At 46.8% G+C, this 12,888-nt stretch overlaps 1 protein-coding gene across 1 annotated transcript; it reads right to left on the minus strand.

The window, feature by feature from the left end:
• Positions 1-10,513: 10,513 nt before the first annotated feature.
• NKX2-8 (NK2 homeobox 8) lies at positions 10,514-12,434 on the minus strand. The gene is made up of 2 exons (XM_015629691.3): positions 12,151-12,434; positions 10,514-11,058 (listed from the first exon to the last, which is right to left on the minus strand). Exons 1-2 carry the CDS (start codon positions 12,314-12,316, stop codon positions 10,514-10,516), a joined length of 711 nt encoding a protein of 236 aa, XP_015485177.1. The 5' UTR covers positions 12,317-12,434.
• Positions 12,435-12,888: the final 454 nt, after the last annotated feature.

A 12,888-nucleotide genomic window follows, 5' to 3' on the forward strand; every position in this document is an offset into this window, starting at 1 on the left:
CATAATTGTCTCTTTGCTAAGATCTACCTCTTTCCTGATTAGCAAGGTGGAAAAAACCTTTTGCTTTAACTCTGTACAATATTTAGCAGTTAAGAAAGATGTTTCAGCAAATATAATAAGTCAAACTCTTCTTCCACATGACCTACCCTATATATACTGCTCTGGCATCACAAAGTCAGATCAAATAGCAAAGGTGCCCAGAAGGGTGACCAGAAAAGTAGGAGGAATCCTGTTTTAGATAGTCCTGTGATCTAGCAAGCCTGGGAGGCACCATACCCAGACAGGCCAGATGAATCTCTGCATTACCCGCAGCTTTCATGAGGTAAAGAGTGGCATCCCAACCAGGCCTGGCAGTGGAACATCAGCTGTGTGGAACATGTGCTCTCCAGACTGCCCTTCTCTGCAGTGCAGCAGAGGAACAGAGCGACAGGACGCGTTTCAATACCATGGCACTGCCTCACAGTTACAGAGCACACAAAAGTCACACTCAGTGGCTGCATTCCTTGTGCTACTTCAGCCATTTCACTTGCACATGGTCTGTCCCTGCAGTGGTCACGTCTGAGACTCCAGATCCCCCAAGAGCTGCACATGGCTACCCCACGACAACACACTTTCGCTTTCTCTCTTTCTTTTTGTGTGAATGTTCTCTTCTTTCTCTCTTTCGTTTACTTTTTTTCTCACCTTGATTTCCTTCTATTTTTTTTACAGTAGGGCATTAGCTGTTGATGTAAGAAGTCTAACACTTGTTATAAAGCACAAGTGTCCTGGGGGAGTAGGTGTTATGGAGCTTCAGGAGAGCCATGTGGCTTTTGGCCTGTGAAAGGTGCACAGTGAATGCCCTCTCCCATGATCTTGCCCATTCCCAATCCCTTGGTGAGGGGGAAGTTGAGAGACATCACTGATGCTATTCCAGCCCTGCCCAGCAGTAGCCAGAACACTGGTGTGTTACCCACACCTTTCTAGCTACCACTGAGTCACACAGCACTGTGAGGGCTGCTGTGGGGAATATTAACTCCAGCTCAGCCAGACCCAGCACAGAGATATTCATGTAAGTCTTAGATATCTCTTACAGTCTCCTTCCTTTTGGATTTCCAATCAGGAGAAAGAAGTCCGGAAAACAAATGGTTTTGCCTTCCTTTGTGAGGAGCTGCTTTTTTGCAATGTCAAAGGTAATTGTTAATATTAACTGCTTCTTCTGTCATTCAAGTTGTTCCATGAGAACTCATTTTATATTAGCTTAGTTTCTCTGTTAATAATTTTGAGAGAGGAAAAGTGATGGTGATCAAAGGGAGGTTCTGGCACAGCCAGCATTGAGAGAAACACAGATGACAGAGCAATAGTTAAGGAGCAGTAGTCCTGGGGAACTAAGGGGCACGAAAATGAGAGAAAGATGGAGCCACTTAATGCATTGGTTAGCGGTTTTTTTGAAAGTCAAACCTCTGCTTTCAGCCTAATTTTGGTTGTTCTTAGGAATGCTGATGCACATTTTCTTCAACTTTCTGCCTTTTTCACCTTGCGCTTTAACAGCCTGTCTCAAAGGGTGTTAATGAAGTGTAAATAAGTTCTGTCTGTGGACAAGAATCCTGCAGAAAATACCATGCGTGGGAAGCCATCCTTCCCAACACCTGCATGTCCCCTCCAAACCAAGGGCTGAGCTAGCTGGAGTATGTTATGAGTGATACACAGATGATCAGTAAGCTCTTTGCTTGGCATCCCTTTTTCATTATGCTGCCATTTTAGAGAAATGTTTTTATAGCCTCTGCTTGATTTTTCATCAGATCCCTTCCTCCCTGTGATTCCTCCCTTCCTGCTTCCTACAGAATGTGGCCAGCTGGTTACTGCTAAATTTAAACAAAGATGTGCTACTTGTAACTCTCTTTGCTTCATGCACACAATATTACTAGCCTAACTCATCTAGCAAGAAGTACTTCTATTTTGATGTGCACAGAAACTGTAAGCCCAGATGAAGGTCAATGAAGGCTGTTGCATAGATAGATCATGCTGACAGGGAGTGCTCTAACTGTTTTTTTTTGCAGCAAAGTGCTGATTCAGTGGAATTGGGAAATTTGAGGGGTACATGTGAGTTACGTTCAATATGTGGGAGCTTGATGGGAGCTCAAAATTGGGTGTCCAAGGGAAGTCCACAGAGCAGCTCCAAGAGCAGCAGCAAAGCATGGCCCAGGTCTCAATCAGTGCTGTAATTCTGCCATGCTGATGCACAGCAAAACACCCAGCATCTCTTGTGAAATAGAAACCCTCCTTTCTCATCAGCTCTAATTACAACAGCATACCATGTTTAAACAACCATAGAATAGGGCATCAACAAAGAAGTGACTCCTTGCATCTCTGAGATTCATGCAGCATCCAAGAGCTCAAACATCAAGGAGAAAACAGCAGGTAGTTTAACTCCCAAGATCTCTCCCCTGCTGTTGTTATCATTGACAATGAAGGCAGTGTTGTAAGTGCAGAGTGCAATGGACAATTCATGCACTTACCATATCTAGCGCTTCAGCTACAGGCGCGTGATTTTCTGAAGAAATGATGACAGGATCAAACATATTCTGGCAGATACTCACAAAATCAGAGCCCCTTTCACTCAGTAAATGACCGTAAAAATGCTTTGAAGATGACAATAAAAAGTTATTTAATCATGTTCAAAACAGAAGCACCTGCCAAGTCAATATGTCATTTTTTTTACATGATTGGCTGACACAGTGACAATAGTGAAAAATGTAAAGTGAGGCTGTTAGGAGCAGCTACTGGCCTGATTCCGTAGTAGGCATAGCCTGATGGTGGAGGGAGAGAGCAAGGAAAGAGGAAAGAAAAAACAAGACAGTCACATGTACATTTCCTCAGCCTCCTGATTTTCCAACTCTTTTTCCAGCTGTTAAAAGGTGCCCTTGGAAACCCAGCCTGAAGATGTCCTTAGCAGCCCCTATTTTCTGTGAAGTCAGTGCTAGAGGGGGAAAGGGCAGTGACCAAAAGCAGACCTAAGACAGAGTGGGTGATTTTCATGCTGCTGTAGCACAGGGGAAAAGGTGCTGGGGAGAAGGATGATGATCTGGCCTTCTGCTATCATCACTGCCTTAGGATATCTGCACACTGGCAGGTGGGTGGTAGGTGCTAAAAATGGAGACATAGAGTGTTATGTGCAGCTGGGCACAGATTTTTCAAGCAGCCCAGGAGAGCCAGCACCTGCCACAGCAGCGTGAGCTGTGGGGCCACAAACAAGAGCCTGTACTGTGTCTCAGACTCACCACTGCCCTTGCAGCTGCATCTACCCCAAACTGAGCAGCTCTTCTAGGCAAGCCTTTTACCTGGTGGCTGGCATATGCACATAGAAGGGCTTTCTAGCTATACCTGGTGCAATACCCTCTTTTTGATACTGATTGATTGGGTTCTTTCATGATTATCTGAAAGCAAAGCACCCCAAGAGTGGTGATCATTTGCATTCTGGTACCTGAAGTCCACAAGGCAACAAATAAAAATGTTCATACTTAAAGGTCAGAATGGCCAGTTCTGTCCAAGCACTACTATCTCTAATACACTCTGAGCCGTGGGGATCCCTGGAATTCATTCTCAGCACAAGGGAAATATCTATGACTAAATTAGGACGTTTTTGTTCAAATACCCCATGAAATGTTATCAGAGTCAGGGATTTTGTCACCAGATTCTGGTAAAAGGGCCTAATTGTTCTACTAGTTAGGAATTACAACAAATTTCAGAATAGGTTTTGTCAAAATATTGGACCTCATTAAACTTTGCCAGCTGAACAGAAAGGCCTTTTATGCCCAAGATTACATTTACTGTGTGAGTGCTTTTACTTCAGTTGCTACACCAGCCTCTTTGGTAAGCTAGAATAGACAGGAACACCTACCCCAACCTTCACTCTACGGGATGATGGCCAAGCCTTCACCTTTCCTGCAGTTCTTCCACAATGGCTCTTGAGTGCTTCAACATCTTTTTAAAATGTAAATACCAGAACATTGCTCCTGTAGCGTCTTGAAATTTCAGTGCACTCAAAACTCAACTCTCTCTTGCCCAAGGAATACTTAAACTGTAGTGCTCAAAGCAAAAAACAATAATAAAGTCAAGGTTTCTTTGAAGCATAGGTAAAGCCATTTTTCAATAGCCACATTTGAATACAAAAATGTGGCAGTATTCACACACATACACACTGGTACTGTGAAAACTGAGTCTGAATACCACACAGTAGTAAAATTATTTCCCCAAGATCATTATATTAGTCATGAGTGAAGAAAATAGAGTGCTAAATTACTGGTTTAAAAATGTGAGGGGGGAAAGAATATTAAGACTATCTCAGCCACCAGTAGAAGGCAGGTAAACCATGCACAGAGGAAATACTTGTGGTGATGGACAGAAATTCAACATTAAAGATCCCAACAGTAACATCCTGAGGCCAGTGTAGGAGGAGAGGGAAAAGCTGAGTAAAAACAGTCACATGCCCCTTTTAGGTGTGTGTCCAAGTAGCACAGAAGGATGTCTGATAACATGAAACTCCCTGAAAGCAACAGAGAAATGGAAGAGATCATGAGGATCTCCCAAATGGTGCCCAGCAAGCAGCAGGAGTTTTCTCAAGTGTGATGGCAAAGCAATCATCATGGATGATACTGCATTTTTCAGAAAGCAGATGTGTCCAATTAGGAGCTCTTCATAAATGCACACAAACAACAGAAGGTTTTTTCTCTCTCCAGATCGATATTTTATTATATTTTTAAGTGGGTTTATTTACAATTTAGTAAAATAGTGAAAAATCCCCACACCAAACAGGAAATTAAGGACATAAGAGGAAAATTGCATTCCCACTGTAAAAAGTCAGATGCTTCCTGCCAACAAATATTGCAATGTCAAACACTATGGGAATGTCAAGAAATCATTTTTGTCCACACTATGAGCTAATAAGCAGGGCTGTCCTGCACGGGACGTGCCCCTGTTTGTTCAAAAGCAACATGGACAGTCCCATGAAAATACAGCCTGTGCACCAAAAGTGGTGAGGAGATTTATTTTTTCACTGTTGCTACTGGTTTTCCTATGTTTTCTTGCTGTGTCTCTCTGTTTCTTTTCTCTTTTAAAGTATTACTCATCTAGAAACAAATTCTGTCAGACTCTGAAGAGGATATCTAACTCTGAAGTTTAAGAATTAGATTGAGCAAAAGCCTCTGAAGAAGTAAATTATTAGGTCTTTTTTTATTAAGGAAGGCAGTCTGAAACCATTGGATGTCAGAAATGGACTTTTCTCTGTGTTGTGAACATTTATCTGAATGTTAAAAAAGTTATTGCTGTGTTCTGGAGAGATTTTTTTCTTTTTCCAGAGCACTTTATGACCTCTTTTAAATAGAAAAGCACTGGAGGAAACAGGAAGAAAACTGGCATAACTGCTAACATCCTTGGTCTAGAGAGCTGATTTCCTTCATCATTTAGAAGGCAATTGAGAGCCTGAATTGATAAAAAGCAATATGACCTCATAGCTCAGTAGTAACTATTATCTCAGCTCACAAAACTCAGTAATCTGCTCTTAGTGGCAGGCAGACACCTTTTTAGGCTTGTTACACACAGTAGATGTGTGATTTTTAAAATCATTTTAATAATGTTACTGTTGACCTGAACTCCTCTGCTCCTGAGCTACTTGAGCTCTGTGCTTGAGGAGCATAATGCAACTTTTCTGCTATGGATAACTCCATTGTTTCCTTTCCCACAGGAAGTTTGCTTTAAACTGAGTGCCGTGGTTTAACTCCAGCCAGCGACTGAGCACCACACAGCCTGTTGCTCATTCTACCACTGAGGGGATGGGGGAGACAACTGAAAGGAAAAAGTGAGAAAATTCATGGAATGAGATAAAGGGAAAACAAAAGTCACTCACACAAACAAAGCAAAACCATTCACTTCTTCTCATGGGAAGGCAAGTGCTCATCAGAGCTCCATCACATACAACAATTATTGGGGGAGACAAATTCCAGAGCTCTGAACAACCCCTCTTCTTCCTGCAGCTTTATATGCTGATCATGATGCCATATGACATGGGATATCCCTTTGATCAGTGGGGATCAGCTGTCCCAGTTGTGTCTCCTCCCACATCCTTGTGTACCCACAGCCTTCTTGTTGGTGGGGCAGTATGAAAAACAGAAAAGACCATGATGCAGTATAAGCACTGCTCTGCAATAACAAAAAGAAGTCTGTATTATCAACACCATTTTCAGCACAAATTCAAAGCACCCGTACTAGCTGCTGTAAGGAAATTAACTTTATCCCAGCCAAAACCAGCAGTGAGTCAGAAGCCTCCTGAAAGTGACATGAGGTGACGGGGGTCCTTCTGCCATTGCTGAAACTGGTGGCACTTGAATTTTTGTCTGATTTTTTTTTTTTTTTTTTAATGTCTAAATTGGAGTAGAGTCTTTGTTTTGCAATTCTTTGTTCATGGCAGGAATTCTGCAAAGAGTTCACTACCTGCTGGCCAATATGCATGGGACTGGTCTAATGCTCAGGGGTTAGAAGCTCTGTCTGAGGAAAAGGACATTGCACTATCTAGACTTTTGAAGAAAAGGCTGAGTACTATTTCTAAGGCTCAGAAACTACTCCTTGTATCTTAGCTGTTCCCATTTCTCAAGAAGCAGCAGCTATCAGGGACTCAAGGGCAGTAAGACACTATCTTAAACAGTGAACTGCAACTTGTGAAGGTCACTGAATACAGAACTGGGTTTCTCCACAAATAGAGTTGGACACCACCTGTTTCTGAAAGCAAAGTGAGCTCACTGAGATCCTAGAGCATCAGCTGGGCTCCCAGGGTGGAAGGCCTATTCCTATCCAATGCTACAAGGTACAAGGGGATGAAATTCCAAAAGTTTTGACAGATCTGACCTGCACTCGGTTAACAATACAGTCCAGTTGGGTCATTAACCAAGACAAACATACTGCAAGGCTGCTGGGAGCCCTTCCTGAGTCAGTGACAAGACAGTTTGGAGCATGGTAGAGTTCTGCTTCAGAGCCGGTGTTTTTCATCTGCTGTGATTTTTAAAATGCATGGTGTATATATATACAAAGACGAATGATGGGTGTGCATTGGCAGGGGCACACTCAACTTGCTCATGAAGTATCACAAAGAGGCTTGATCACATTCTCTTTCAGAACTATTGTCCAGAAAATAGAGGCAATCTGGTGACTTGTTTTAATGTCTTAGTTCTAAGCTAACAAACATGTGCCCAGGGGCTCCTGCTGAAACAGGGCTGGGCCTTCGAAAAGTCAATAGTTTATTTACTGACTAAGAATAAAGCACCCAGGAATATGTTTGTAGATGTTAGCAATGCTTTTCATTAGCTGAAGATGGCATTAGGGTTTGATCATGGTATGCTTATTCATTAGTTTCAGTGAAATTCACAGGCCTGCTTGCAGGATGAAAGTAACAATGAGACCCGGTGGGGAAAAAGAAAAATACAGAAACTGCATTCACCCCTTTGAGGAGGAGGCAAAAAAATCCAAACTGACAAATGAGATGATATCATGCCTTATCAAAAAAAGAAGTGAAAGTAGCAGAAAATACACTGAAAGGTGCCAAGTTTCTCTTGCCCTGGAGCTGTTATCAATGGCACTTGTTAAGAATTATCTCCTAGATACAGCTTAACCATTGGTAAAGTTGACTATTTTCCTTCCTAAATGTGCTTAAAGTTTAGACAGATTCGTTTCTATCAGGAAAAAATAATATTTTCAGTCCCACCCTATCCTCTTCATAAGACTTTACTGTAAACCTCTATAGACTATTGAATTGTCTCATTATTTAATATCTTCTTCTTTCTACTTGTATGCATTAAATTAAGGGGGCTGCTTCTCTCTCTCCATGCTTGAACATGACTCTGCCATCTTCCCTGCACCCCTGTTGAGATGACTTCACACAGCCTGCAGGAGCCCCTCGTTAGCTTTTCCAGTGACCGGGAATTGCACCTTTCCCGTTCCCTGGACTTGGTAAAAGGCAGCACTCACAAACCGCACATTCTTTGTGAAGAAACCCACATTGGGTGACATTGCAGCTGGTGGTCAGAGACAATCATGCAACCTGGGATTGGGAAGGGACATCCTCTGTCGTTACCTGGCTGCGCAGTAGCTCATAAAAGCAGTAATTTAAGGAAACCCTCCTATTTTACAGAGCCTTCCTATGGCCATGTGGAGGCTCCTGATCAGGACAGCAGCTCAGATGAGCAAGGAGCCAGGGAAGGAGCCTTCCAGGTGAGATGCTGCAAACACTAGGCAAGCTGATGGAGGGTAGATTTGTGCTGAGGAAGAGCAGTCTTGTCCCGTTGTCTTTGTTTCCTTTTCTAATGACGATATCACACTGTTTCTACAGATGATCCTGCTGCATCGCTGGGTCGCAAAGGGTTAAAACGGGGAGCAGCATCTGTACTTTTAAAACTACATGCGACAAAGTCCATTGCTTGAAGTCTGGGTCTTTTCTCCCCCCTGCCCCTCCCCAGCTTCCAGTAATCATTTATTATAGAGGGGTTTTATGATACAAATTTGATAATCTCCCATACACATTGGCACTGTTCTAATTAGAGTTGTAAGCCCATAAAATTCAAGCCCTTTGTTTTCATGAAGGCCACAAGGTTTTAAAAGATGCTATTGTCCCACCTAAAACCCATAAAATTGTCACTAGGGACTGATTAAACAGTCCTGAATTGAAACAGTGCGGATTTTGTCTAGGTCCTTTTCATGCACAACAATGCTCTTTTCAACCTCCAAGACAAAAGGAGGTTTAAGGAGCGATTCTCTGGGAGATTCTTCTAAGATAACCCCATCCATATGGGAGACAAGGTGGCCAGCAGCTGAGACGGAAAAAAAAAAAAAAAAAAAAAAANAAAAAAAAAAAAAAAAAAAAAAAAAAGAGAAAAAGAATATTTCGGATGGCAGGAGGAAAAATAAAGGGAAAAGTGCGGAGGAAAGACAACAACAAAACAAAAAATCAAAACCCAACAACGAACGAACCAACCAACTAATAAAACCAAACCCAGGTGTCACAGAGGCTGTGTCTCCCCAGGTCCTTCCCGCAGAGCCCAGAGGCCTGAGCAGCGGTTCTGTCTTGCGCTCTGCGCTTCCCCAGGCAGGGAAGGAGATGTAGGTGGGAGGACTGGCGTCCCTTCATCCTCCCCAGCCTGTCCTGCACTGTAGCTGGGTCTCATCCTCCAGCACCCAGGACACAGACGACACCGAGCCGCCCAGGTGGAGGGTGCGAAGCCCTGGGTAAGGTAGGGCTGAGAGAGCGGGGCCATTCTGGCGGGGATGGCGGCCAAAATCACCCACGGAAACCGGTGTGTGCTTTTGGTCGCCTCCTCATCCGGACGGCAGCACCTCCCAGCTTTGCTGTCCTTGGGCTCCCCGGGATGCAGAGGCAGCACACCACATCCAAGGGGCATACCTAGTCCAAAATGATCCCCTTCCAGGGAATAAATTTAAAAATATATATAATAAAATCCCCACTCAAATATGTTCTGCGGGTCCCATTCCATCGACACCTTTTCCTCGGTGGCCAGGTTGTCGGCATCAGTCCCCGGGGGGTCCTTCCTCCAACTATTCCCTCCACGTTCGTGGTCCGCAGGTGCTGTCAGAGGGATGGAAGCAGCCCATCTAGTCCTTATTTCAGGGGCCTGGGTTTCGCTTTGTAGGGGGTTTCAGGACTTTCCCCCCACTGACGGTTGGCAGAAAATATGTATTATTATTTTCACCCCAAAGTAATAAAATCGATAGTTAATCAAATAGTTTAAAAACACAACACTCTTGGCTATCCTTCCCCAGTCGAAATTTGGAACGGTTTCAGGCTAACGGAAGGATCGGCTTAATTCTGGATCCTGCCTTCGGGGCTCTATGGAAGACATCGCCTCTTAGAACACGAAGTCTTGGGGAGCGGGAGACTCCGGCCTCACGCTTCCCGCAGGAATTATCACCGCGTTTACAATGAGATGCTTGCAGCAAAATTTATTTGCCATTTACCGGCTCGAATAGATAAAATAAACGAGCTTGAAAGTCAAATTCCACTGGAGCCATCGAGACAAGTGTCTAAGATTTTATAGCACAGGAGGCAATCCTACGGAAGTGTCTCAATCGTCAAAACTACACTTCTCCGCCGGGAAAAATTTATTTGCCAAAAATCATTTTATTAGTCACTGGAAGAGTCAGCTATTTTAAAACACACTAGGTCGCTAGGATGATCATTAATTTTTAACAAGGAATCTCTCGAACTGGAGGAGGAGGAGCGGAGGTTTTACAAAATTCGCGCCTCACGCGGCATCCTCGCCCTCGGGTGAAGCCGGCGTAGGAGAGCGTGGCCCCGGCCGGCTCGGTCCCGGCCAGCTCGGTCCCGGCCAGCTCGGTCCCGTTCTGCCGCTGCCCCGGAGCCGCGCTCCGCCCGGCCCGCCCGCGCCGTGCCCCGGCGCCTTCCCCGCGCTGCAGCCCGGGGCTGGGGCGGGCCGCCCGTGGGATGAGTCCGGCCCCGGAGGGCTGAGTGCCGCTGTCACCATCCCCAGGAGACGACGGCGGGGTGTGCTAAGTGCTGGTACGCGGGGAAGACGCCGAGGGCGGCGGCGGGCGGGCAGGCTCGGTAGCCCTGCAGGGCGAGGGCGGCCTGGGCGCTGCATCCCGCCAGGGCACAGCCCAGCTTGGGGCGCGCTGGGGGTGCCGGAGGACTGGCGGGGCAGCCGCGGCAGGGCTCCCCGTCCCGCACCAACACCGGCACCACCACCCGGCGCAGCAGGGCTGGCGGGCGCGGCTGGGGGCTGCCGGGGCCCTCGCTTCGCGCCCGCTTCATCTTGTAGCGGTGGTTCTGGAACCAGATCTTCACCTGCGTGGGGGTGAGGCGGATCAGGCTGGCCAGGTGCTCCCGCTCCGGAGCCGACAGGTACCGCTGCTGCCGGAACCGCCGCTCCAGCTCCAGCGTCTGCGCCTTGGAGAAGAGAACCCGCCGCTTCTTCTTCTTCTCCTCGGCCTCCGAGCCGCGGGCGGGGAGAGACCTTTGGGTGGAGTCGGGCAAACTCATCTCCGGGCCGCTCTCGTCGGAAGCTGGGGACAGCGAGTGGGTTAGAGAGAGGGAGCGGCCGGGGCCGGGGAGCGGGGCAGGCATCGAGGAGGCTGCCGAGAGCTGAAATGCCTCTCGCAGGGAGAGCCCCGGCTGTCTACAGGGCCGGATTAATGCCAACAGTCAACGAGAGATGTGAGCTAGCCCCACGAAGACATTAAACCTAGCCCACGGGACGGAGCGGGCAGTTCTCCCGCGGGGGACCCGCTTTTCCCGGCCGGCAATTCCCGCAGGGGCACGGCCGCTCCGCCGCGCACAGCCCGAGGATTGCGGGCTGCCAGCCCTCGTGTTCCCTGCGTACTGAAATACGAACATGCGGCTGCCCCGTCCTTTCGTTACTGCTTTTCACTCGCAGCTCGATTACCTTAATATTTAACTTATCCCGGTGGTGTTCCCGCACCCATTCAAAGGACCATGTCCCGCTGCGCACACACGGGTATACAACAAACGCCGTGTATCTGCGGCACCAGTTATGTGTGCGAGGTGCAACCAATGTGCTGCACAGCTGGGTTTGCGAGCTGGAGCCTGCCCGCCGCGGTGGCAGGTGCATGGATATAGGCGCTCGGCGGCAGCTCGGGGAGGCGAAGCACCGGGGAGTGCTCAGCTTTCCTCTGCCGAGCGTGGGGTGGCCTCAAACCCTTCAGCACAAAAAAACCAGGATTTCTTGCAACAGCGAAACGGGGGTAAAAAAATTATCTGGGAAACGGGCTGAAGCGATAAACGCACAGAGAGGTGAACGCAGCCTGAGGTTTTGGGTTCTGCCATAGCTGGGAACATCCACACACCTACCAAAATAAACCCCAAAAAAACCCCAAAAAACAACCCAAACCCTCCCAAAATAACCCACAGCAAAAACCAAACCCTCTTTTCTGTCCTAAGATCGTGGCCGGGACATTCCTGCTGTTTCGTTGTTTCATTTCAGTAATATTTTATAAAATTCCCAGCCTCGATTCCCCCGGTCCTCTAGGCTATGTACACTGTCAGTTCACTGCTTCGCATCTTCCTCAAAGGAAGAGGGGAAACAAATGAAAGATAATTGTGCGGAGATGGCGAATTCCTGTCCGTTTTATACTCACAGGGATAGTGATTTCTGTCTGTTTCTATCCACCCTCGATACGGCGAGCCGGCGTAGTTCTCCGCTGAGTGGTGATGGTCAGAGGCTTGCTTTATGCTATGAGCATCATGCTCTGGTAAATCCAAAATGCTCCTCACTGTAAAACTGATCCTGCCAGATGTGGCCATGGTAGGTTGCGCACAGTCCCCCAAAAATACCACCCCAAAACGAACCCCCTTCCTTAAGAGCTGCGAGGAAAGGATTGCGTCCAGCTACTGGGGAATCTCTCGGCTCAAGAGGACCTTCCTTTCCATCGCCACCTAACCCCAAATATTAGTGTCGTTTACAGAGGTGTCCTGTTTATATAAACAGTCCTCCCCACTGCAAACACTGCCTGCTTTCAAATCGTCCCTGTCTATAGGATGCTAAGTACCTGAATTAGTCAAGTGCTAAAGCCCTAATGGGAGTAGGTGTAACCCCCCCTCCCGCCACCCCCATGAGAGAATAACCCGTTACCTCCCAAAGACAGCAGGAAACAGGCGTCATCATTACATATTCTGTCTGATTAGCCAAAAGTGGGGACAGATAATGGTAATTGTTAGCAGTGAATAACATCTTGGGTGGCATGTGGATGACCAACAACCACCCCCCTCCATCCGCCACCGAAGCCACCAGCGTCCCTTCTATCCGCAGACAAAGTGAATCCTCCCAGGACATCCGCAGAGCATGCCGAGAGCCCCCTCCCCATTTCTCCTTCTTT

This window comes from Parus major, chromosome 5 (genome assembly GCF_001522545.3).
Source record: "Parus major isolate Abel chromosome 5, Parus_major1.1, whole genome shotgun sequence".
NCBI lineage: Eukaryota > Metazoa > Chordata > Aves > Passeriformes > Paridae > Parus > Parus major.